The sequence below is a fragment of the Chiloscyllium plagiosum genome, unplaced genomic scaffold (genome assembly GCF_037043375.1).
Source record: "Chiloscyllium plagiosum isolate Xiang-an unplaced genomic scaffold, Cpla_swu_hap1 HiC_scaffold_22, whole genome shotgun sequence".
NCBI classification, from domain to species: Eukaryota; Metazoa; Chordata; class Chondrichthyes; order Orectolobiformes; family Hemiscylliidae; genus Chiloscyllium; species Chiloscyllium plagiosum.
In genome coordinates this window covers 21,772,717-21,799,058 of record NW_028270160.1, presented here as the reverse complement: position 1 = coordinate 21,799,058, position 26,342 = coordinate 21,772,717, and the positions used below count along the sequence as shown (strand labels likewise).

Sequence of the window (26,342 nt, the reverse complement as noted above, 5' to 3'; positions counted from 1 at the left end):
AGGCAGTTTAATCTGTCAATGTTAAAATTTGTATCAAAAATCCTGACAATAATAAGCTTTGTCGACAAGCAATGCACATGGAGGCTAAAGAAACTAGACATAAACCTAGTTTTCTTAAATTTCTCTGTCCACTTTTATAATGGAAACTGACTCTGAGCTTGTCAAGCTGAAATTACATCCTCCTGCTAATGATGGCACTGCGAATAGTGCAATTACAGCAGGGAACATTTAAGTCAGTCGTTCTTACAAATGTGGACATCAGTATTTATAATAAAAACACGAAAATAAAAGACAAAGGCTCTGATGTTCATTCCCACATCTGGTATGCAGGCTGGAGAATTTTCAGCTATTCAACCCAACTGCTAGAAACAGTCACCTGCAATCCCTCTTTTTAGTTGGGATGGTGGAAGGAGCTACAGGTTGGATTGGAAGTTGGCAAGCAATCCGGGAAGAGCCAAGGAGGTTCTGAGGTGAGCTGGGCTGGAAACATTCTTCAGGACATCCTACACTGTGTCTACAAAATTAAAATAATAAATTACGAAACTCTCCTTCAGCCGTCAACCCTCTCACTCCTCATATCCCATGCATGCCAATCCCTGCCACCTAGTGCCTTTTACCCACTCCCACTGCTAACAATACTCCTGTGCCAATCACAAATTTTCCTCCCACTGCACACCCAAACTAGCCATTAAAATTAGCACTCTATCTAGGTGACCCATTTATGGATCATTACTGTGGATTTAATTTCCCTCCCTGCCTTAATAAATTACGAATGAAGGTTATAGCCCCATAACCTCTCCATCATACACACCACCTTCTTCTACTCTGTGACATCACCTCCATTTTCAATGAAGCCTTGCCTTTTCATTAAGTGCATTCTTGGTCAACCTTCATTTCTCCACTCTGTAAATTTCACCTCTTCCTAAACTCTGCATTCCAAAATTGCAAATTGAAAATTCCATTTCTTGTCTTTAAACCTCTTTGTAGGATGGACACATCTTAAATCTCACTATTTTTGTAACTTCCTCCAGCCTTCCAGATTCCTCCGACTACAATACTTCAATCTTCACACTGAAGGAGCTTGTTCATCCTCATGCCCTACCCACTCCTTCATTGTCAGTCAAGGAACCAGCATCACGCTCTGGAATTCCCTTCTCAAAATGTACCACCTTCCACTTTTCCTTCAAGACCATCTTGAAAACCTAGCTATTTAACAAAGCTTTAATTTTTCTATCACTTCCATCTTTATCTTTTCGCGTTATCTCTGAATTTCCACAATGCTTTTTGTGGCAAAACAGAAAATAAATGCAATTTCTTTTTAAATTTCTTTTTAAGTCTCTTTGTGTGGATGAAATTATCTCTATCTATTGTTCACAATGATTCAGAGATGCAAGATTTTACAATGCTAATGTTATTGTTCTTTGCAAGGCCATTGCTCAGTTGTCTTCCATCAAACATTGGTATTATTATGTCACATCTATAATTTCTACCATTGCTTTTGCATCAAACTCTGCAATTTTGCTAATTATTCTGTGAAAACAAGAAGTGTTTCTTTTATAACTGATACAAACAAATCATCCCATTTGACATTGTGCAAACCAACTCAAGACCAAATACAATCTTCAAATGAAGCAAGGATAGAGGGCAGTGAGTAGCTGAAGCACATGGTGCAAAAAATAATTTAGTCCAAATTTTAAAGTTATTCTTTCTATTCTTATTTCTATGCTTTAATTAAAACTTTCTGTGCATACTAAATCATAGAACCCCTATGTGGGAAAGCGGGCCATTTGGTTCATTGAGTCCACACTGCCCCTCCAAAGAGGAGCATCCAATCAGATCCGCCCCTCTCGCTTATCCCTGTAACAGTGCATTTTCCATGACTAATCCACCTAGCTTGCACATCCCTGGACACTATGGACAATTTAACATGGCCAATCCAGCTAACCTGCACATCTCCTGGAAACTGCTTTCAAAAAGATAGTAGGTCTCAAAGGATGTAGTGGTCAAATGGTTTAGTTATCAAACATTAGATCTCAACTACCACAGAAAGCACTATCAGGTCCTGCTCTGATCGGCTCTTTATTTTTATTCATTCATGGGATGTGGGCATCACTGCCTAGGTTAGCATTATTGCCCATCCCTAATTGCCCAGAGGGTAGTTAAGAGTCAACCACATTGCTGTGCGTTTGAAGTCCCATGTAGGTCAGACCAGGTAAGGATGGCAGATTTCCTTCCTAGATGGGGTTTCCCCAACAATGGTTTCATGGTCATCATTAGACTCTTATTTTAAGATTATTATTGAATTCAAATTCCACAAGCTGACATGATGGGGTTTGAACTCCTGTCCCCAGAATATTACCTGGGTCAAATCCATTGCCTGCCATTATTCCCAGACGTTCCTGAAAAGCCAACCTCCTTTCCTTACTGCAAGCAGTCTTTTGGAAACCATATCCCTTTGTAGTCTTCAAGTTCACCTCCAACAAACAATCCAAGGAGTTCATGGGCTACTTTGTAACGAAAAAAACAATGTCCAATCAGCTGTGTCTGCCACATTCCATGCCGCCATTAGGCCACTGAGATAAACTTCCTTTTAAAGGTCCTCCCTGCTCTTGCACAGAACTCTCAACTTAACCTAGTTTCTCCCATCTCCCTTCATTCTCTTCCTAAGCTATTTTGTCCACAAGACCCAAGCTTCTTTGACCCTAATTCTATTAGGCATCTGACCAGCCACTTTCTTTTCTGGTCCCCATCCTAGTCAATAATTGTTAATGGGCTTCTTTCTCACTTCAGATTTTGTAGGGTTCAGAAAAGATTTACAAGGATGTTGCCAGGGTTGGAGGATTTGAGCTATAGGGAGAGGCTGAACAGGCTGGGGCTGTTTTCCCTGGAGCGTCGGAGGCTGAGGGGTGACCTTATAGAGGTTTACAAAATTATGAGGGACATGGATAGGTTAATTGACAAAGTCTTTTCCCTGGGATCGGGAAGTCCAGAACTAGAGGGTATAGGTTTAGGGTGAGAGGGGAAAAATATAAAAGAGACCTAAGGGGCAATTTTTTCACACAGAGGGCGGTACGTGTATGGAATGAGCTGGCAGAGGAAGTGGTGGAGGCTGGTACAATTGCAACATTTAAAAGGCACTTGGATGGGTATATGAATAGGAAGGGTTTTGAGGGATATGGGCCAGGTGCTGGCAGGTGGGACTAGTTTGGGTTGGGATATCTGGTCGGTATGGACAGGTTGGACCGAAGGGTCTGTTTCCACATAGTACATCTCCATGACTCTATGTCTACTTTAAATCTGCCATCAGCTCCCATCTTGTCAACACAAAACCATTTGTTAACCTCAATGTCTTTGCAAAGTACAATGCTTCCACCAAAGACATTGTGTTGTTGTTTCCCAAATCCATGCTTATCTTTCTTGGAACTCTATGTTTAAACTCCTTCCAAAAGGTTACCTGCCACAGGATATCAACTGGCTGTTATCAACATCACAAATGGCATCTATGTGAATGAGGTGAGAAAGGTAAACTATCCCTCCTTGTCCTTTTTGACCTCTGTAGCATCTTTGACAGAGTTAGCAACACCATCCTCCTCCTTCGCCGCTTTACTGTTAACTGTTATGGGGACTTCTGCTACTTGATTCCATCTTAATAATCTAATCTTAGTCAGAAAATCACTGGCAATGATTCCTCCTGCACCCATTATCTCCCCAGTTCCTCTAGGATGATCCTCAGCTTCCAACCAATATTCATCTTCATGCTACTCCTCAACGTCATGATGCAGAAGTATGTCTTCAGTTTTCAAACTAAATGAAGACACCCAATTCTACCTCACCAACAACTCTCTCAACTCCCTCAAAGTCACTAATTAACCAGACTGTTTAACCAACATTCAGCACCAGATGAGCAGCAACTTCCTCTAGTAGAAAAAAATAGGAAGACTGAAGCCATTGTTTTCAATCTCATTAGAAATTCCATTCCTCTCCCTTTGCAACAGCCTGTGTCTAAACCTGCCTGTGCCATAACTGATCCTGAGATGAGCTTCCAACTCCATAGGTTATGCCACCAGTACATTTCAATAATGGAGCCTAACTTCACCCATCCTCAGCTCATCATTTCCCAGTACTATTGTTCTAAATGCCTCGGGCGAGGTATTGGTACAGTCAGAGGATACATAAAGCCAGTATACTTGTTTCCAGAGTATTATTGGATACAGAAATTCAATATTAAGTTATTGGAAAGGACGCTCTCTGAATTACATGGGCCCATGAGATTACAAACTGGGTCTCAAAGTTCTTAGAAAACTGTTGGTCTCAGTTAGATGAAAAGGATTTAGCAAGATTGCCTCTTTGTATAAAGCAGCTTCATTTTCATCTCATAGGATTTGCATATAAGATCAAATGCACACAAGAGAAATGATAGTTGTCAGCAGATGCCCCCTCCAGAGTTACTGCTGACAACCTTTTTTTCAGCTGACAAAGAATTTACAAATCATCTCAATTCTTGCAGCAAGCACCAAGGTGGCCAGAAAAGAAATGTAATGGCTTAACTATCAAAAACGTTTTCAAATGTAGATAGCATTTCATGATTGTGGATGACTTACTGGTTTTCTTCTACACTTATTATCCCTCCTTCAGCAAGGCAGGACACATGAAGGACATCTGGACACCTGTGGAGTTGGAGCTCAGGTTTCAGTATGGTGGCTGCTAATCACTAAACAGATTGAAGTTGTCCTGAGTGATTATCACAATGGCCTTGAAAGAAGTGAAGCATTCATTCCTGCTACTCTTCCCACCAGACCAGATGGGAATAAGTAGGAGCTAGCCTGTTTGTACTTGAAGGGCACTTATTTAATAGTAGTCAATTATTTTTCTCAATCGACCAAAATTAACTAATGTTCATACATAACCGCAAATGGAATCTTCAAAGTCCTCCATGAAATATTTGTCATGCATGGAATCCCAACTGTAGTTATATCTAATAATGGACCACAACTTGCCAAAGAAGCAATTGAGAAAGTTGTGACCATTTCAGGGTACAAGCACATGACTAGTTCACCAAGATACTCTCAGTTGAATGGTCCAGTCTAAACAGTCAAAGAAGAGCATAGATGACTTCACAAAAATATTCCTGCAGATTTGCCACAAAGAACAGAAATTTTATTAACTACAAGCAGCTAACCACAACAGGCATGAAAACCTTGGGAAGTCTGGATCAAGGTCAATTGGTATGAATCAAGTATCAGAACAGGAACAGGACTGTCATAAACCATGTCCCAAATTAACAACTCATACCTCACAAACACCTCTGGGGGAACAATGTGTTCGAATCGCAGATACCATATCACATTTAAGAATCACAAGGTGTCACTACTTCAATAGGATGAAGCAAGAATCTGATCAGCCACAAGCAACTCAAACATTAGACTAATATTCAAATCAATTATCCTCAAACAGTGGAGGAACAGATTTCGTGCATACACAATTAGAAAGGGTAGACAGACTTCTGGATTGACTGATTCTATAAAGTCAGAGATTTTGGGGTTGGGGAAACAATTGCACAAAGAATTAATAACCAGAATATAGCTTTGGGCAAGATTATTTGAGACAGTTGATACTTGAAAAGGTTATCTAACCATATGAGGCAAATTTTGTCCATCAGGGTTTAAAACAGTACTCTTGAGAGCAGCTAACCAGTTCTAGGTTCTAAGCTCATTACCAGCTCTCGTTCCAGTTGCACATTCAGTGCAAAGTTCTATGTAGCGAAACAGTAATGTGTACTTACTCTTAATTTTGAGCCTGAGGTCTCACAAGAGGCTCTCACTTAACTCAAATATATATAGGTCAGGCAGCATCCAGGGAACAGGAGAATCAACGTTTCGGGCATAAGCCCTGAAGAAGGGCTTATGCCCAAAACGTCGATTCTCCTGTTCCCTGGATGCTGCCTGACCTGCTGCGCTTTTCCAGCAACACATTTCCAGCTCTGATCTCCAGCATCTGCAGACCTCACTTTCTCCTCAAATATATGTAACTGACTAGTGAATGCTATGTTATAAACATTCTTTGTCCATTTCTTTCTTCTGCTGAAGATGTCAGGTAGGCATCTTTCCCCACTTTAGTTTCTATAAATTAGACCAAGATTAGTAGCACTGAATCTATCCAAAGCATCTGAGATGACACTGGGCACATGTATCAAATAATGCACATATATTTTAGTCCCTGTGGTCTAATCCACTGTGAATTGGATGTAGTATTTCTCTCAGTCGACTAAAATTAATTAATGTTAATACATAACTGCAGATGAAGTCTTCAAAGTCCTACATGAAATATTTGTCATGCGTGGAATCCCAACTATCTAATCATGGACCACAATTTATATTCATCACATGGCCAAGACACCTGTGGAAGTCTGTGTGTCTTTGATCTTATGAAAGTCTCTTTGTATTGTGTCTCTAACAATCCATGAGACTTTATGAGTAAGTGTCTCAAGATGATGATGCCAAGTGGGATAAAAGTTTGGCACTCCCAGAAATCTTTCTAAGTTATAGACTGACTTTTACATCCCTTGCTTATTGAGAGTCTGGCTTAATATTATTGTTGTCAGTAATGACCCAGAATAGAGTTCTTCTAGAATTCACATTTCCCATTGAGGATAAGCCTTGCTGCCGTACATTTGTGTTAAGCTGAGCTTACTCCTTGGTCAGAAATATGTACTTTTCCCTGTGGATCAGGATATTGTCCATATGACATTTACTGCCCTCCAATGTTTGTAGAATGTTGGATTAAGATGTTGGAACATCTCTGGATTTGAGATGATTCCAAAAGTCTCAAATGGAGTAGTGTATGTGGAATGAATATTTCACCTCATGAAACCTGCCAGTAACTGCCAACGAGCTTGGTCCAGATCTTGTTTTAAGAGAGTTTGGATTAGCTCTAATCCATATCAGCCATCAGCTGGATTGCTCTAGCCACTGCCTTGTTGAGATTTGTAAGATCAATGCATATTCTGATAGAACTGAGAGATTTTGATATGACCACCTCCAATGCTCAAACACCATCCTGTTGGATTTGTCAGCTTGAAACGACACCTATACTGGTCACCTCCTGGAAGTGTTTTTTATTAGCTTCATTTAAAAGATGAAGACTCTTCCTAGCTGTGAACAGACAAAACGATGTATCATTTTTGCGTTAGTGCAATGCTACATTCTGTGTTATGTTAACCTGAACCTGTGAATAGTTTAGGGTATTTGTTTCTCAAATCTACTCTTCTCGTGGTTATGAGTTGTATATTCAGCAGGGGAGGTCCATGCATTCTTGTTCAATGACAAGATCTGCTGAATATAGATAACTTATGCCTTTTATGTTTAGTAATAATCTTTATGCCTTAATGGCACATAGAGCACCCTTTCAACTGGGGGTTGTTCCACCCACTCCTCCAATGAAGAACTAAATCAAAGACTGGTTTACTTTTTCAGATAATACAGTATCACGTATCATAGTGTTAAGTTAAAAATGAGTTAGATGATCTTGGTCCTATCTGGTTCGGAAGAGTAACCTTTTACCTTCAGAATAGTTGTGTTGCATTCTGTAAAAGTGGTACTTCATACAAGGGCATCCGTCCTAATGAAGGAATGTCTTAGTTTTCTGGGTGTCAGGTTTTAACCCCTTTCACAAGTGAGCATGATTAATTCTGTTGTTGAAAGGCTGTTTTTGACTTTACAACATTTTCTGGAAATGTCCCACTTTCTTATGAAATGGCTTGATAAAGCTGTTCATTGTTACTGGTTTTGTCATTTAAAAAAAATGAATCTGGTATAGTAACTTCTAGTATCAAAATGACAGACCAGCACAAAACAAAAATGTTCTGTGTTGTTCTGTTTTTTTGAACCTTAGAAAGTTGACAAACTCTGATGACCTTCTTAGGGTTAGTTGACTTTCTGTTCCTATCATTTCCCTGCACTGCTTTTGGATTTCAGTTTCTACCACCATTTGGATAGCTCTTTCCAAATGAGATCCTCTTTTCAGTTTAGCACATCTTAAAGAAATGGATTCAAAATTCTGATGACAATTCTGTCTTGAATTAGTTCTGGTTGCAAGTCATCATAATCTGATAATTCTGACAATGTATAATATTCATTCACAAAGGGGCGGCACAATGGCTCAGTAGTTAGCACTGCTGCCTCACAGCACCAGGGTCCCAGGTTCGATTCCACCCTTGGGCAACTGTCTGTGTGGAGTTTGACATTCACCCAGTGTCTGCATGGGTTTCCTCTGGGTGCTCCGGTTTCCTCCCACAGTCCAAAGATGTGCAGGTCAGGTGAATTGGCCATGCTAAATTGCTCATAGCGATAGGCGCATTAGTCAGAGGGTAGTGAGTCTGGGTGGGTTACTCTTCAGAGGGTCGGTGTGGCCTGTTTCCACACTAGGGAATCTAATCTAATCAAAGGTGTCAACAAGTACTGCTAAGAGCTGTACCCTTCTGTTAAATCTTTCTCTTGCCATTCTGTGGTTGGTTCTTAACATAAAATATTTGTCAAATACTCTTAAAAGCATGGGTATCTGTCTCTTCTCTTGCATTATGTTCTTTTTAACCATGATCTGCTACTGGGCCTACAGAATCAAGAAATGTGTTCACTTGTTCTTCTCTGGGGTTTTAATGCAGTTCTGAAGCATTTCTGTATCTTATGGAGAGAGATGAGGAGAGATGAGGATAGGAAGAAGAAGACAATGAGGATAGAGAAACACAATGGACAAGAAGGTTAACTCCAAATCAGGTGAGTAGAGAGTACTCTCCTGACCTCTGTCTTGTCGCTAGTGGACAGACTTTGGCGAATAAGGTGGTGAGCTGCTCACTGCAGAATGTCCAGCCTCTGACCTGTTCTGGAAGCCACAGTTCTATTGCAAATTATTACTAGCAGGATATTAAGGCTGGCTTTTCTTTTGACACAGACGATGCCAATGAAAGTCAAGAGGATATAGTTAAACTTTCTTTTGTGGCACGTTATCAGCCTAAGCTTGGATGTTTTCTAGTTCTTCCTGCATAAAAATATATAATAAGCTTCTTTAAATGACAAGGTAGCTACGCTAAAAAGCTGATTTTCAAATGCTAGAATTTACATCAATGTTCTTTTTCAAAAGACAGATTTGTCTAACAAGGATTTGATTGATTATGCATGTTGACATGACAGCTTCTAAACGTATAAAATTTTAAAATCTAAAACATCATTCCAGCATAGTGTAATAACCTTGTACCTTTACACAATTTTCCTTGATAACATCTGAATTAATGCCAAATAATGACATTGTGAGGACATGTTAATAGGCTGTGATATATCATTACAATCAAAGAACGAAGTTAACTCCTTGGGAAATGCACAGCTAGTTCCATCAAATCTAGTTTCTAGAAGGTATGATTTTTAGTATCTCAGGCAAAAAATAAGCTTTAAAATGGCATATATTATTAAGCAACTTGCCCTTGCAATTACTTCAATCTATTTACTGATGAGTAAGCTAGAGTGCAATCAACAGGATATACTAAAGCTAAAAAAAACTCATAAAATAATGCATCTCTGATGAAGCAGACATCATAAAATTACACACTTCCTAAAACTCATCATCAACTGGGAACAGGGGTCATCATTAAGTTATAGTTATAAAATCTTGTTTACAGTCCACACTGTAAAAGAAAAATCAGCATTTCTAAAGCGGTAATTTACATTCAATGTTTTGTTCCGGATTCTTTGTTTACTAATCAAAATGTTGGGTGTTACATTTATATATAGAGAATTAAACCATTAGTAAATTCAGCTAGGTTCAATTATATTTATTACACAACCTTTTTAATCATTTACACTGCAATAACGATTAAAGTGAAATGTATGAGAAAAGTATATCTAGAGAATGTTATGACCCCAGTTGATGTTATTACTGGACAAGTTAAGTCCCAGACTGAAATCTGGCTCAATAGATCATATATTGTTTCTTTTTCTTTAGTTCAACGAGGTGGTCTTTCACTGAAACATAAGAATGCATTGCTGCAGATTTAATTTCGATAATAAAACAGAAGTTTATTTCACAAAAGAAATGAAGAAAAAGTAAAATAAACAAACCATTTACATATAGCTTAAATTTAAAGATTTTAACATACATGGTAACCAATAAGATTAGAGTGGTGCTGGAAAAGCACAGCAGGTCAGGCAGCATCAGAGGAGCAGGAAAATAGACGTTTCAGGCAAAAGCCCTTCAATCAGGAATGATCCAATTTTCCTGCTCCTCGGATGCTGCCTGACCTGCTGTGCTTTTCCAGCACCACTCTAAACTTGACTCTAATCTCCAGCATCTGCAGTACTCACTTTCGCCATGGTAAAAGATAATCCCATTAATCCCAACATCGCTCCCTTACAGAACTCAAGCAGACTTTTCTATAGCTCTTAGTTTAACAGTGGCTTCAATTCAGAGTTTCAAGAATTTGATAGCTCCTTCCTTGAATTTTTACACAACAAAGCATTTTCTGAGCTTCGGAATTTTAACCTACGTTTGGTTTCAAACTTTCAAACTAATGTCTTACACTGAGGAACCTATTTCTGAACATTTCTAAGCTTCTCTCTCTTCTTCAAGAACAATAGTTTTACACATGAAGCTTCTGCCAAGACTTCCGCAAACTTGAAATCCAAATGGCTTTCCCCAAGCTATGGGCATTTCTCCCATGCCAAAACAAATTCTCCAGATATTTCTATCTGAACCAAATGCAAAATTGTTTTACTCAGTTTGCTTGTAAAACTCACCCAACATATTTTCATAAGCCTCCAAGAATTCTCTCTCATACTACTTTTCTGAAAAAATAGTCATGGCTACAAAAATGCTTACAAGTTAATCACTCAAATTCTTCATACATAGAATAAACCCACATGCCACAATGCCAAAATCCAAAATAAATACTATCAAAATACATAGAATTCACACAACTTACATGACAAGATCAAGGACATTAGAGAAGTAAGCTTTCCTAGTTAAGCTTGTTATGCCTGGTTTAACCAAATGTGCAGGACTGTTTACAATTCTAGATATTACATCTGTTTCATTCATTCTTGGCATATTCTTCCTGCAAGATGGTGGCAAGAGTAGGAGGCTCCTTTGCTCTGCCTTTTCTCTCTTTTCTTTTTTCCTTTTTTGCTCCCCTTACCCTGAAAGGCGAATCCTGGAGCACCAGCAGGTGGCTGCAAACCCTGGAACAGCACGTGGGCTGTGAGACCTGAAACAGCACGTGGGCTGTGAGACCTGGAACAGCACGTGGGCTGTGAGACCTGGAACAGCACGTGGGCTGTGAGACCTGGAACAGCACGTGGGCTGTGAGACCTGGAACAGCACGTGGGCTGTGAGACCTGGAACAGCACGTGGGCTGTGAGACCTGGAACAGCACGTGGGCTGTGAGACCTGGAACAGCACGTGGGCTGTGAGACCTGGAACAGCACGTGGGCTGTCAGACCTGGAACAGCACGTGGGCTGTGAGACCTGGAACAGCACGTGGGCTGTCAGACCTGGAACAGCACGTGGGCTGTCAGACCTGGAACAGCACGTGGGCTGTCAGACCTGGAACAGCACGTGGGCTGTCAGACCTGGAACAGCACGTGGGCTGTCAGACCTGGAACAGCACGTGGGCTGTCAGACCTGGAACAGCACGTGGGCTGTGAGACCTGGAACAGCACGTGGGCTGTGAGACCTGGAACAGCACGTGGGCTGTGAGACCTGGAACAGCACGTGGGCTGTGAGACCTGGAACAGCACGTGGGCTGTGAGACCTGGAACAGCACGTGGGCTGTGAGACCTGGAACAGCACGTGGGCTGTGAGACCTGGAACAGCACGTGGGCTGTGAGACCTGGAACAGCACGTGGGCTGTGAGACCTGGAACAGCACGTGGGCTGTGAGACCTGGAACAGCACGTGGGCTGTGAGACCTGGAACAGCACGTGGGCTGTGAGACCTGGAACAGCACGTGGGCTGTGAGACCTGGAACAGCACGTGGGCTGTGAGACCTGGAACAGCACGTGGGCTGTGAGACCTGGAACAGCACGTGGGCTGTCAGACCTGGAACAGCAGGTGGGCTGTCAGACCTGGAACAGCACGTGGGCTGTCAGACCTGGAACAGCACGTGGGCTGTCAGACCTGGAACAGCACGTGGGCTGTGAGACCTGGAACAGCACGTGGGCTGTGAGACCTGGAACAGCACGTGGGCTGTGAGACCTGGAACAGCACGTGGGCTGTCAGACCTGGAACAGCACGTGGGCTGTCAGACCTGGAATAGCACGTGGACTGTAAGACCTGGAACAGCACGTAGACTGAGAGACCTGGAACAGCTCGTAGACTGAGACACCTGGAATAGCACGTGGACTGTGAGACCTGGAACAGCACATGGACTGTGAGACCTGGAACAGCACATGGGCTGTGAGACCTTGAACAGCACGTAGACTGAGAGACCTGGAACAGCACGTGGGCTGTGAGACCTGGAACAGCACGTAGACTGTGAGACCTGGAACAGCACATGGGCTTCAAGTCCTGGGCAGAGACCAGCACAGGGGAGGCCATCCTGGAACGTACCTTGGAACAGCTGAGTGCTGGTACTGAGTGGATTAGGAGCCTCGAGCAGGGACAACACGTCGGACTGGAGTCTGGAGGCAGTGGTTGGACCAGATGCATAGGCCCTGCACTGAGCTGCTACAATGTAATGTTTATCTGAAATGTTTTACCTGACCGTAATGTCAACCCTTTAACATTGTCTTATTTCTAACTTATTTTTTTAACTACTTTTCATTCCTCTGTTGTAGCCAAGTTCTGTACCTAGGTACTTGTACCTAAAATGGCAACATTAGAGGCAACCATTGTAAAACCTTTTCTCTGTATTTCTACAATGGAGTACACATAACAATAAAGGCTATTGTATTCAAATGTCGTAACAAAGCCTGCATTTATTATCCATCTCCAACTCCTACTCCTGCTGAAAAGGTGAAGGTGAAGTACCATCTTGGATAGCTACAATCAACCTGATGTAGATGTCATGTGGTGCTATCAAGAAAGGACTTCCAGGATTTTTACCCAATGACTATGAAGGAGTTAGCAATGTATTTAAATTAGGATGGTGTGTGATTTGGAGGTAAATTGCAAGTTGTCATGTTCCTAGCATTTATTGTCCTCCTTGTGGTGGTTGAGTTTGTGCATTTGGAAGGTACTGTCAAAGGAGTCCGGGTGAGTTGCGACAGTGCATATTGTAGATGGTACACACTGTTCACAGTGGCAGACAGAGAGACAGTCGAATGATCTGCAAAATCTGGGAAGATATAAAAATTAGAAAGTGCTGGAAAAACTCAATAGATCATGCAGCATTGGTAGATAGAGGAAGAAAGTTAATGTCGACTCTTCTTCAGAAGCGAAGAGAAGTAGAAATGTGATGGGTTTTATGCTTTTGGAAAAGGGGAGAGGATCAAGTGGAACAGAAAGGAAGGTTATGGAAAGGTTAAAGAGCGAAGAAGATTAGTTATCATTGGTATCATTGAATAGGCAGAAAAGGAAGTGGCAATTGTAGAGAAGGGACAAAGCGTAGATTCAAAGTAGATGTTGATGACAAAATAGATCACTTCTAACCAAAAACAAAAACATAGAATTAATATTCAAATGGAAGAAAGAATTTGTGGCCTGAAGTTGTTGAGCTCAATGCTGAGATCTGAAGGCTGTAAGAACTGCCTTATGAGAAAAACAAGTGCTGTTGCCCTGTTACACAGGGCTTCACAGGAGCACTGCAGCAGGACTAGGACAGAAAAGTTAGCATGACAGGATGATGGTATATTGAAATGGCAAGCAATTATTCCCTGAAGGTTGGCTTGCAATCTGAGTAGATGCATTCTTCAAAGCGGCCACCCAGTCTGCATTTGGTCTCTGCCTTGCAGAGGAAGCTGCATTGTGAGCAGTGAATATAGTAAGTTGGATGTATTCAAATAAAAGCAAAACACTGAAACAACAGAGAAAATGCTGGAGAAACTCAGCACATCTAAGGAGACAGAAATAGAGTTAACATTTTGAGTCCTGTATGACTCTTCGTCATAACCTTCTTCAGTTCAGGATAGAGGAAAATGACGAGTGTGACTGAAAAAAACTTAGCAAGGTGCCATTGGATGGGAGAATGAGGTTTGTCATATGAGGAGAAGCTGAACAAATCCTATTTTTAAATTGTGTTCTTATCCATCTCAAATACTTCCCAAAGATCACCACTTCATGCACTTTGATTCATTCCACTGTAGATCCATTTTTAACCATCTGATTAAGCAACAGATGAAGATGATTTGCCCGAGGACACTACTCGGAGGTATTTCTGCGGCAATATTCTGCAACTGAGATGGTTGGCCCCCAACAGCTATTACCATCAACAAGTGTGTTAGGCAGGACTCTGATGTTTTCCCATTAATGATTCCCATTAACTCCAGTTTTGCTGGAGCTCCTAGATGCCATATTTAGTCAAATGCAGACTTTATGTCACTCTCACCTTAGCATTGGAATTTACAAACTTCTTTTGTCCATGTCTTCTCCAAGGCTGCAATGAGATCTGCAATTGAATAGCTCTATCAGAATTCAAACTAAGCATCAATGAACAGATCATTACTGATTAAATGCTTAATAACACTGCTGACAACACATTCCATTGCATTGCTAGTCAGAGTAAACCAAGGAAGTCGAAATCTGCTGGACTGAATTTGTCCTGCCTTTTCTGTACAGGAGATATTTAGAACATAAAACAATACAGTGCAGTCCAGACCCTTCAACACTTGTTGTTGTGCCAGCCTTTTATCCTACTCTAAGGTCAGACTAACCTACATACCCTTCATTGTACTATCTTCCATGTGCCTATCCAAGAGTCCTTAAATGTCCCTAATACACCTGACTCTACTACCACTGCTGGCAGTGCATTCCACACACCCACCACTCTGTGTAAAGAACCTACCTCTGACATCTCCCCTAAAACTTCCATCAATCACCTTAAAATTATGCCCCTAGACATTTTCGCCATGGGAAAAAGTCTCTGGCTATCAACTCTGGCTATGACTCTCAACATCTTGTACACCTCTATCAAGTCACCTCTCATCCTTCTTCGCTTCAATGAGAAAAGCCCTAGGTCCCTCAACCTTTTTTCATAAGACATGCCCTCCAATCAGGGTAGCATCCTGCGAACTCTCCTCTGCACCCTCCCCAAAGCTTCCACATCTTTCCTATAATGAAGCGACCAGAACTGAACACAATATTCCAAATGTGGTCTAACCAGGGCTCTATTGAGCTGCTGCATAACCTTGTGGTTCTTAAACTCAATCCCCCTACTAATGAAAGCCAACACACCATATGCCTTCTTAACAGCCCTATCAAGTTGGGTGGCAACTTTGAGGGATCTATGGACATGGCTCCCAAGATCCCTCTGTTCCTCCATACTGTCAAGAATCCTGCCTTTAACCCTGTATTCTGCATTCAAATTCAACCTTCCAAAATGAATCACTTCACACTTTTCCAGGTTGAACTCCATTTGCCACTTACCAGACCAGCTCTGCATTCTGTCAATATTCCAATGCAACCTACAATAACCCTCCACACTATCCACAACTCCACCAATCTTCGTGTTATCAGCAAACTTACTAACCCACCCTTCCACTTCATCATCTAAGTCATTTATAAAATCACAAAGGAGCGAGGTCCCACAACCAATCCTGTGGAACACCATTGGTCACCAAGCTCCAGGCTGAATACTTTCCATCTACTACCACCCTGTCCTTCTATGGACCAGTCAATTCTGTATCCAGACAGCCAGATTTCCCTGTATCCTATGCCTTCTTACTTTCTGAATAACCCTACCATGGGGAACCTTATCAAAAGTTTTGCTAAAATCCATGTACACCACAGCCAAGGCTCTACTTCATCATTGTATTTTGTCACATCATCAAAGAATTCAAAAGGTTTGTGAGGCATGACCTACCCCTCTCAAAGCATGTTGACTATCTCTAATAAAACTATTGTTTTCTAAGTAATTATAAATCCTGTATCTCAGAACATTCTCCAATACTTTGCCTACCACTGATGTAAGACTGACTAGCCTGTAATTCCCAGGATTTACCCTATTCTCTTTCTTGAACAAGGGAATACATTTGCCACCCTCCAATCATCTGGCACTACTCCAGTGGTCAGTGAGGACACAAAGTTCATCGCCAAATGAGCAGCAATCACTTCCCTCGCTTCCTGTAGTAACCTTAGGTATATCCGTCTGAGCTGAAAATGTGTTGCTGGAAAAGTGCAGCAGGTCAGGCAGCATCCAAGGAGCAGGAGAATCGAAGTTTCGGGCATGAGCCCTTCTTCAGGAATCCTGGAGATTTTCCAGCAACACATTTTCAGCTCTGATCTCCAGCATCTGTAGTCCTCACTGTCTCCTCCTATATCCCGTCTGGCCCAGGGAATTAATCTATCCTTATGTTTTTTCAAAATTTTCAGCACATTCTCCTTCCTACATGAACCTATTCTAGCATATCAGCCTGTTTCATGCTATCCTCAGAAACGTCAAGGTCCCTTTCAGTTGTGAATACTGAAGCAAAGGACCTCCTCTACTTTCTCCGAATACTGGCGCAAGTTCCCTCCACTATCCCTGATCGGCACAAATAGACACATTTCAACTCATCACACTGATTGCAAGTGCCTATCCCTCCTCACACACTCTCTGCATGCTGTATCACTACATACTCCATCTGATCCGTAGCTCAGGTTCCCACGTCCTCTGCCACCCTGGGCAATTTTACAGGTTGCCATTGATGTAGCTATATATACTGGAACAACTTGGCTAGGAAGGTGCTTAGTTTAGGAGCACCAGATCTTCAGCACTACGGCAAGGATATTGTCAGGGTCCCATAGCCATTGCAGTTCCCAGTGCTTACATCTATTTATTGACATCATGTGAAGTGAATCAAAGTGCGTGAAGATGGGTTTTTGTGATATAGAGGACCTCGTCAGGTGGTTGAGATGAATAAGAATATAACGTAAGAAACAGGACTTACTCAGCCCCTCATCACAGGAGGAACCAAACCAATGAAGCTTTCCTACACCACCTCCAATGCAACGATAGTTGTCCCTAATTATGGAAGCAAAAACTGCACGCAGTTGTGGTCACACTGAAGATCTGTATAGGTAACAACACAGCCTCCATTTTCTTGTACTCCAATCAACTTCCAAGCACAGCTATGCAGTCTCTTGGAAGCTCCAAGCACATCAACTGACATGCCAAAGAATGACTTCCACCTCCAACCTTGGAAATCTGCCCAACAGCAAAAAATACTTACATGGAACATTGACTCCCAATCCCCGACAATAAAGATCCAAATGTGTTTTGCCTTCCTCATTTCTTGCTGAACCAGCATGTAAATTGTATTTTCATGTTCAGCCCTTCTGCTTGAAGATGGTTGTAAATCCTCAAATGTCATTATTGTTTCTAATGTGCTGGCTCCCACTCCCATCAAAGATGGGGATGATTTTGGAGTCTGCATAGTGGTTGAGTGTGTAATTTCCCACCACTGTTCACAATTAGATGGGGCAGGACTGCACTATTGTTGGTTGTGAGATTGCTTGATTCTGTTTATAACCAGCTGTATCCATTGGTTAGCATTATATATTATGCTATTTTATAGCTTCTGCGGATGGGAAGTCTCATTTTTAGGCATATCAATGCTGTTTCTGGCATGACCTCCTGCACTCTTTATGGAATCAGATCTCCTAGCTTGATGGTAATGGTAGATCAAGGATCTTATGCCAAGTTCCAGGTAATGATGGAATATCGTCTTGCTGCTGCTGTGGCCCACAGTGCCTCATTATCTTTTACATCTTTTACTTGGATGAGGATTAAAGGAAGACATTTCAGAAGCTCCATCGTGGAAGGTGTCATCATCAGAACAGATTCAACAGTACTGGAGAAACTGGGAACATGATATGAGAAAATGTGATCAAAATAGTTGTGGGAGTTGGTATATTTGGAATGAATATTACTAAGACAAAAAATCTCTGAAAATGGAGACAAAGAAGTTTAAGGAGGAGAAGAGCCAGAGAAGGATTGGATGAAGCTGAGAGAAGACAGGAAATTAGAGGTCAAATGGATTAATGTTTCCAATTTCAGGTGAAAGCAGATAATGTCATCTCTACAAAGACTGTGCAATGTGTTGTGGTCGTGTTCATCATTACCATCTGAAATTCCTTAGGTAACTTCCCTATTAGCAAATCTCTTAGTGGTCTTAGTCTAAGTTACTGAAATTGGTGGGAAAGATACCTACACAAAATCTTTGGTGGATGACGGGCTCAATGCGATAAATAGAATGGGCTTATTACATCGTATTTAATAGCTGACTACATTACATCTGAGATAGTCTCTCATGAGACATCAGACTTGTCAGTGCAAATACAATTACTGTCAACACAGATAACAGGAACAGACCTTTGTTTTCTGATGGGCTTAGCTCATGATATCAGTTAGCCCTTTGGGTACTAATTGTCTTAGACAACAATATGAATGCAAAGATTGGACAATGGTGAAAGAAAGACTCAAGGTAGGAAGAAATAAGTTCCCTTGTTTGTGAATTTTTGGAAGGAGGTAGCAGTGGGGGTGGGGGGGGGGGGGGGGGGGGGGGGTGGTTGGTAGAAGATGAGGCTAGAGACTGTCCTCAAAGCAATGGCTTGATTCCCTTCCAGTTGCTTGTCATTCCATACACTTTTAGCTCTCAGACTAACATTTCTATCCTATGTCTGCTGTCATGCTCCAGCAGAGCCCAATGCAAAATGGAGAAACAACACCTCATTTCCTGCTCGGGCCTTCAAAACTTCAGACCATGAACTCAGCTCTCCATTTTGATATACTTTGTTCATTCTTCTTAGTTCCATATTTTGTTTCCAGTTAAAACTGACTATTTTCATTAGTATCTATTTTAGATCCATGCTTTTTCACTTGTCTACACCTGTTACCACTCCCTGTGCCTTTTGTTCTCTGATGTCAATTAACTCTAACCTCCTTCACCCTTTAACCTTCCCTTCTGTCCCACTTGCTCCTCCTGACTTTTTCAATAACATAGAACCATAACATTTCCATGTCTCTTCAGTATGGAAAAACAGTCCTACCAGACTGGAATCAGTCACCATGTTTTTCTCTCTCAACAGAGGGTGTTTAACATGAAAAGGTACTGCGTCATCAGCTGAGGGACAGCAGAAGATGCAAATCAGTAGGAGGTTTCCTTGCCTATGTTTAATCTCATACCACAAGACTTTGTTGGTATCTCTGGTAGGTCTGTTCTGCAGTTGGGACACAAAATACCCAGGGTTGACTATGAAAGCATCTGGGACATTTGGTGTAAAGTATAACTTAGCCTATTTCTGTCCAGTTTCCCCTTCGTTACCCTATGAAACAAGTATAATGATTTTGGTACATCTCCCCAAATGTCAGTAAGGGAGACTTTGCAGGATCAATTTTGCAGTTTATACATTCCTCATTTCTGCTCCCTAACGCAATGCAATGTAATCTTTCAGTTTTGTTTTTATTTGACATTTCAGGTAAGGCCGCAACACTAGAGCATGCCAGTCGAGTCTAAAATTGTCAGGGCAGTCTCTACCACCTGGAGAAAAACATCTGCAATAGTTCACACATGCAATCTTGCTCTGTGTAACCCACCTCACACCAAGATTCATACGCTACCATTCTCATTATTACCTGCAACATCATTCCTTTCTCAATTTCATCCATCCCAACACCTAACAACACTGCATGCCCTCTGTGCTGTCTATTCAGTCACTCAGGACATTTCCCCTCCCCTTCAGCAAAAAGTAACAGCTTGGCGACCCTCTTTCATCTCTCCTAATACCTGTCACTCTCACATTTCAGGAGGGAAAAAGCCTACAAAACAGCAGAAACAGATGAGGTGGGTGGTGGGCTGCTGGACATTCAGTTTCTCACCCCTTAAGTGCAGTAGATCCTGACTGACTGCTTGAATGGCTGAGCAACAATGTACAAACCCTGGGATTGGAATTGGAGGCTGCTTTTGACCTACCATGCTGGGGACAACTTCACACTTTTCCACATTATATTCCATCTGCTATGTTCTAGCTTATTCACTAATCCTGCCCAAATCCTCCTGAAGCACTTTACATCTTGCTCACAACACACATTACCATTTAACTTTTGATCATTCGCAAGTTTGGAAATATTACATTGGTTCCCCACTCCAAATGATTGATATATATTGTGAACAGCTAGGCCCAAGTACTGCTCCTTATAGTACCCCAATAGCCCTCCAATGTGAAAATGACCCATTTCTTCCTACTCACTGTTTTCTGTCTACTAGCCAATCATTAATACACTACCTGCTATCCCAAGTGCTTTAATCTGTGTAACCAGCCTCCTGAAGGGGACTTTAGCAAAAGCCTTCTAAAAATCTAAGTACGCCACGTCCTTGATCCTCCCTATTCCCTTTTCAGTAGTTAAAAATACCACTTACAATTTTTGTATTAACCATTAAAACAACGAATAGGATGAACTCTTTTCTGGAGGCAACCAAAAGGGCAGCACAGTGGCTCAATGGTTAGCATTGCTGCCTCACAGTGCCAGGGACCCGGGTTCAATTCTAGCCTTGGGCGACTGTCTATGTGGAGTTTGTACATTCTCCCTATGTCTGCATGGGCTTCCTCCCACAATCCAAAGATGTGCAGGTTAGGTGAATTGGCCATGCTAAATTGCCTATAGTGTTCAGGGATGTTTAGGTTAGGTTAGGTGCATTAGTCAGAGGTAAATATAGGGTAGGGGGATAGGTCTGGGTGGGTTACAGATCCCAGAGTCGATGTGGACTTGTTGGGCCAAAGGGCCTGTTTCCACACTGTAGGGATTCTAATTCTAATTCTAAAAAGGCAGAATTTCCATATTATATACTGGTGGATGACATTACCTCCAGTGATCAAATTTAGTAAGATTGCAAACAGATAAAACCACACAGAAATCTCAAAAAATGAGAAGTGACTTCAAACAGGTCTCCTTATTTAGTAATGGTTACCCAGCTGCACCTCTTCTATTTAAATTATGGACAAAAGTTGCTGTATTTCACTAACTTTTGTAAGGGTTATACTATTATTGAAGTTTACAGAGCCTTTCACCTCCGGAATCTGCATTCAAATCCAACTCTGACTGATGAGGTGGAAGTCTCTTCTGTCTTCTGACAGTAAGGGTCCTTTGTGAAATGAGCTGGTCTGTCTCAATCCATCCTGTTCCTAGTGGGTGCGGATGTACAGCACAAAACTGCCTCTAAGTTGTCGCTAATTGGCAATCTCGCTCAGAGGCTACATGGTGGCTGATATGTTAAACAGCAAAATTGTCACTTTGGTGCGGTAAGGGGCAGGTCTTCTGAAATCAAGGAAGAGTTATAACTGTTTCATTGGTAATGAGGATCCTTTACGCTGATGAGTGCTCAAAATGGAAAATAAGTTTTATTCCTCAGCACAAAGTTCCCTTAGCTTAGTTAGCATCAATAAAAATAAACCCAAATTTTCTGTGTGTAATTTGCAGGTGATATGTATTAAAATGCTTACCAAAAAATGCTGCTTAAAAATACAATGCAAGGTTTAGTGGAGGAAACAAGATGTAACAAAGAATGAGTTCCCATTTTATTTATTTCTTGTCTTTCACTATAAAAAGGTATATGTCAAGAAGATGAGTAATAACAAAAATGAGTTTCTCACTCCCATTACATGAACATTTAATCTAACTGCGGTCCTCTTCTATTCAGGTATTTGCCATTCAGGCAAGTCATTACGGTAGATTTTCCAGGAGACATTCAAGTCAAATACTTCCACCATCTCTAGAAAGAGTATTTAAAAACCATCCTCATACTCTCATCAGAGATAGGAATCTCTCTTTATCTTGCCTTGAAACAAAATACCCTAATCACAATGAAGAATACTGTGTAACCCTACTGATATTCTCAAAAGCTACCATCATCTCCAAATGGACAGTGCGTGCTTCAAGAGTAAGTAAATTGCTTTGAACTTCATAAAATTAGGGAGAGGAAAGGGTTGGAATGGAACAAAATAGGTTACAATAGTCAGAATAGGGGTAATTAAAATATAATTATCTTCAGGATAGAGGGGAGAGGAGAACACAAAAAAATGAGAAAAAGACCCCATGGTGAGCATAAGACATGTATTTAATCCTTTTTCTCCTTCTAGTTAAAATTATGCTTTAGCAGTTAATTATTAGCACAATTAAGTACTGTCACTAGTTCAGTTACTTTATTCTAATGTTTAGCGTCAATGATTACAAATCTATTACAAGTCACGTATTCTATATTCTATACCTTAGTCACACATTCTCTATTCTATACCCTATTACAATTCATACATGAGCATTAGTCCAGGAATACTAACTTTACTCAAACTGTCAATAGGTTAGGCTCACTGAAAATGAAGCTAAGAAACAAACAAAAACTGTTTAAATTTCATACATTAATAATCAAAACAATAAAATAAAAATGGAAATGATGCAACTCCTGCTAAAATATAGTTGCATTACCTAATTTAATTTGTTTAGTACAATCCAATCACACTTAATATTAAACACTTTATTTTAGGAAATGCAAAATGCACATTAAAATCTAATTGGAGTTAATTAAAGGGAACATCAGGTTTTTAAAGCTAATTCTGTGAACGGAATTATTAAATTGTTGTGAAAAGCTCCCACGACATTAATATACAGAGTTACACTTAGCATAGGATTACATTCCTTCTATAGTTTTCTATCAAAAAAGGAAGTAGATCTCTAGGAATGCAGCAAAATGTATCACTGTTTTCAAATTCAGCATTAAGTGGAAGCTTACAAAACTGCAACAGATCAATGGTACGACAGTGGAGGGAGGGAAACAGAGAGCCGGCTGTGGTTAAATAACACCGTGAATATTCCCTGGGTACAAACAAGGGTTGGAAGCCTGAGAAAAGCATCGAGTTCTACAGTTTTGAAATCCTAAAGGAGGAGACAGCATAAAATACTGAACAACATATACCTTCGAAGCAAACACTTCTGCATTTTCACGGCAACTTTTCTCAATGTCAAGGTGGTTTTGTATAGTACTGACTTCCTCAATCACCAGCTGTGAAACTGCAATAAAAAGTATACAGCTTTGATCATTTCACTTCCAGAGAACATCAAGTTAAATTCCTTAAAATAAACTCTACCTCACTCTATACAATGTCTTTTAAAAGTTTTCACAGCACAACAGTCACTGGAAGCATCAATAACCTTGACATTTTCAGAGGTAATCATAAACTGTAGCAAACAGGCCAACTGAATCCACTTAACTAATTAACAGACGCTGTCACAGAGAAAACATGAATCAACACTGTTATTACAAGTGGCACATTTGAGTGGCATCTAATTATGACTTGATGAGCTTGATTCTTGCATTATAATCACTACCACAGCATCCCATCAGAGGCTAAAAGCCTCTGATGGTGCTGTCTTCCAGTAACTCCCCCTAAAACCTTCACAGTTTCTGGCAGTCTCCTTGGCAGGGTCCCCTTCTCAGCTAATGACATGTTAAGTATAATTACTGGTAGGCATTGTAAATAAACAGGATTGGAACCGAAATTGTACAAGTGCATAAGACAATCTGACACATTGAAAGTGGCAGGCCTAATTGAGAGTTTCTCTGACTGCTGGAGATCATTTAACAGCATTTCTCTTAGGACAGTGATTATAACTGTGGAGACGGGCAGCATAATGGTATCAGACAAATGTGAGCATTGCTGACAGTGTAGTGAATTAAATTGTATCTACTCTGTGAAACGCCTTGATGAAAAGTACAAATGCCTTGGTGGTCTTATCATTATAACACAATGGTCATGTTGTCATCAACCTTGCCACTGTCAATTGAAAAGAAATGATTGTGTTGAGGTTTTCTATTGCTGACTGTGAATAGAACCAATTTTCAGAGATCTATGAAATCATGTAATTGGGTATAGAATGCAGCTGCTTCACATACGAACTGACATTAGTAAACAGCACTTGCACACAATATGTGTTCATGCCTAAGTACAAATCAAACCAGAACAGAACTCAAGATAATTTAGAACCATAAAAACAGCTGGAACTAAGATCGGAGAGTTGGAATTTGACCAATGTCGATCTTTTCTCATTTCAAGCTTAATTATAGACCAAGGTCATTTCTTAATACTGTACTTCTGATTTATGCTTACATCAACATTAAGCCATTGACCTCTGTAACCCCAAGCAGAAGGCTTAACAAAATACTTTCAAGACTACATTCAACTCTACTTAAGTTCGTATTGTCATGGTTTTGCTTTGAGAATTGTTATATGTATGTGTGTCCTCAAATACTTCAAATGTGCTTATATGAAAAAATTTCAGCTCATTAATATCCTTGCCCTGAGTTTTAGTAAGGTCTATGTCTGAAATACTTGCTGCTGATTGAATATAATCAATGCAAACTAACACTCTTCATTCTGGAAACAATCCAGTGACAGCAAAATGTTTCCAGTTTCTAAACCTTCCAGTTAAGGAAAAGCCAAAACCATGAAATCTATATAAAATACATGGCCAGATAAAACAGAAGTGTGGTCAGGTCAAATACATTTTCTTTAATACCAAATATAGTTAATTTACTGAACTTAAAAGAATAATTCCACTGTGTAATTAAATGCTAAAGCTTAACCTTACTTCAAAGGATGTGTTATCAAGCAGTTTACAGAATGGTTTATGATGGATACTGATCTATAAAATAAAGATATTTGAAGGGATAAAAGTAAGTTACATTTTCTTAAAGTATTGCTTTAAAAACTTAGATTTTGACCCAGATGCTTCTGTTTAAATGCAAGTTTGAATGTTATGCTGACATATCATACCCCATTTTGAATTATTTTATGGAAGCATGTTTTTCGTGACTTATTTCAAGGTCTCCTCCTTAGAGCTCAGTGTAACCCCCATTTCAGTAAAAATAGTGGAATCTTACATTATTGAATGGGCCCATTCAATCCATCATGCATATGGTCGCTCTTTTAAAGAGCTATCCAATTAATCCCACTCCTTATTCATTTTCCTATAGCTGTACAAATACTCCCTTTGCAAACTCATTTATCCAATTCTCTTTTGGAAATTACTATCAAATTTGCTTTCCGATCAAACATTCCAGATAATGATAAGTTGCTATTTCAAAACAATAGTCTTCATGTCCCCTTTAGTATTTTTCCTAATTATCTTAGTTGTTAACAATGAAATGACAAGGTCAGGGTGCAATAGACAAGCAAGAATTCTCTTAGACCATGTTTATATACAGATACACTCGCTCAAAGCAGTTAACAAAGCACACAGCATCCTAGACCTTATGAATGGGTGCATGAATGATAAAAGCAAGGATGATATGTTAAACTTGTATGGAGCACTGATTCAGCCTCATCTGGAGTAATGCTTCCAGTTCTGACAGTCACACTTTGGCAATGATGTGGAGGCAGTAAAGAAGATGCAGAAAAGATTCATGAGAATGCTCCCAGGGTGAGGAACTTCAGTTATGCAGGTAGACTGGAGAAGTTGGGGCTGCTTTCCATGCAGAAGACTGATAGGAGATTCGATGGAGGTTTTCAAAATCATGAACAAATTAGACAAGGAAATTCCCATTGTTGGAAGGATGAATAATCACAGGGTAAACTAATGAAAGGTGATTTGAAAAGAAAGTAATGGAAACATGATGACAAATGTATTCACCCAGCGAGTTGTTGGATCTGGAGCATAATGCCCAAGAGTGTGATGGAGACAGGTTCAATTAGGTATTCAAGAGGGATTTAGCTGAAAAGGAAGAACAGGCAGTGCTACAGGGAGAAAACAAGGAAGTGGAATCAGCTAAATGGTTCCTTTGGGGGATCAGCACAGACACAACCGGCTTCCATGCTGTAACCATCTGTTAACCCCAAAGTGAAGAGGAAAATTTTCCACTCCCTCACAAACCTTTTAGACAAACATATGAGTAAATTTAATTTTGTGGGTGGCATACATTCAGTTTTCCAACAGCAGTTTAAAGTTTTCTTAATGTGCAATCAACAACTTTCAGGCAGCTAAGTGCCCTAAGCCTCTGTTATATTCTTTAATGAACCACGATTACTCATGAACACCCAACACAGTGGAATTACATTGCTAGATGCAATCTTGTCAGCCAAAACCAGAAAAGACATCAGTTCACAAACACCAACCACGCACATGAGGCGTGAACATGACGACTTCTTCTCTGAAGCTCTGATGAGTACAAACTTCTT

At 40.5% G+C, this 26,342-nt stretch overlaps 1 protein-coding gene across 10 annotated transcripts in view; it reads right to left on the bottom strand.

Annotated features, from left to right (window-relative positions):
- The window catches only part of shtn1 (shootin 1), a 106,888-nt gene that overhangs the window by 52,882 nt on the left and 27,664 nt on the right, over positions 1 to 26,342 (bottom strand). For 7 of the 10 annotated variants that reach the window (XM_087998840.1, XM_043712827.2, XM_087998845.1 and 4 more), the window contains one exon: positions 23,084 to 23,178. The exons of 1 other annotated variant lie outside the window; for it this stretch is intronic. In XM_087998840.1, coding sequence (XP_087854966.1) covers positions 23,084 to 23,178 — 95 coding nt within the window. Of the gene's footprint in view, positions 1 to 17,347; positions 17,935 to 23,083; positions 23,179 to 24,756; positions 24,811 to 26,342 lie in introns of those variants that run through there. 2 more of the 10 variants (XM_087998846.1, XM_087998841.1) reach the window with 2 other exon arrangements.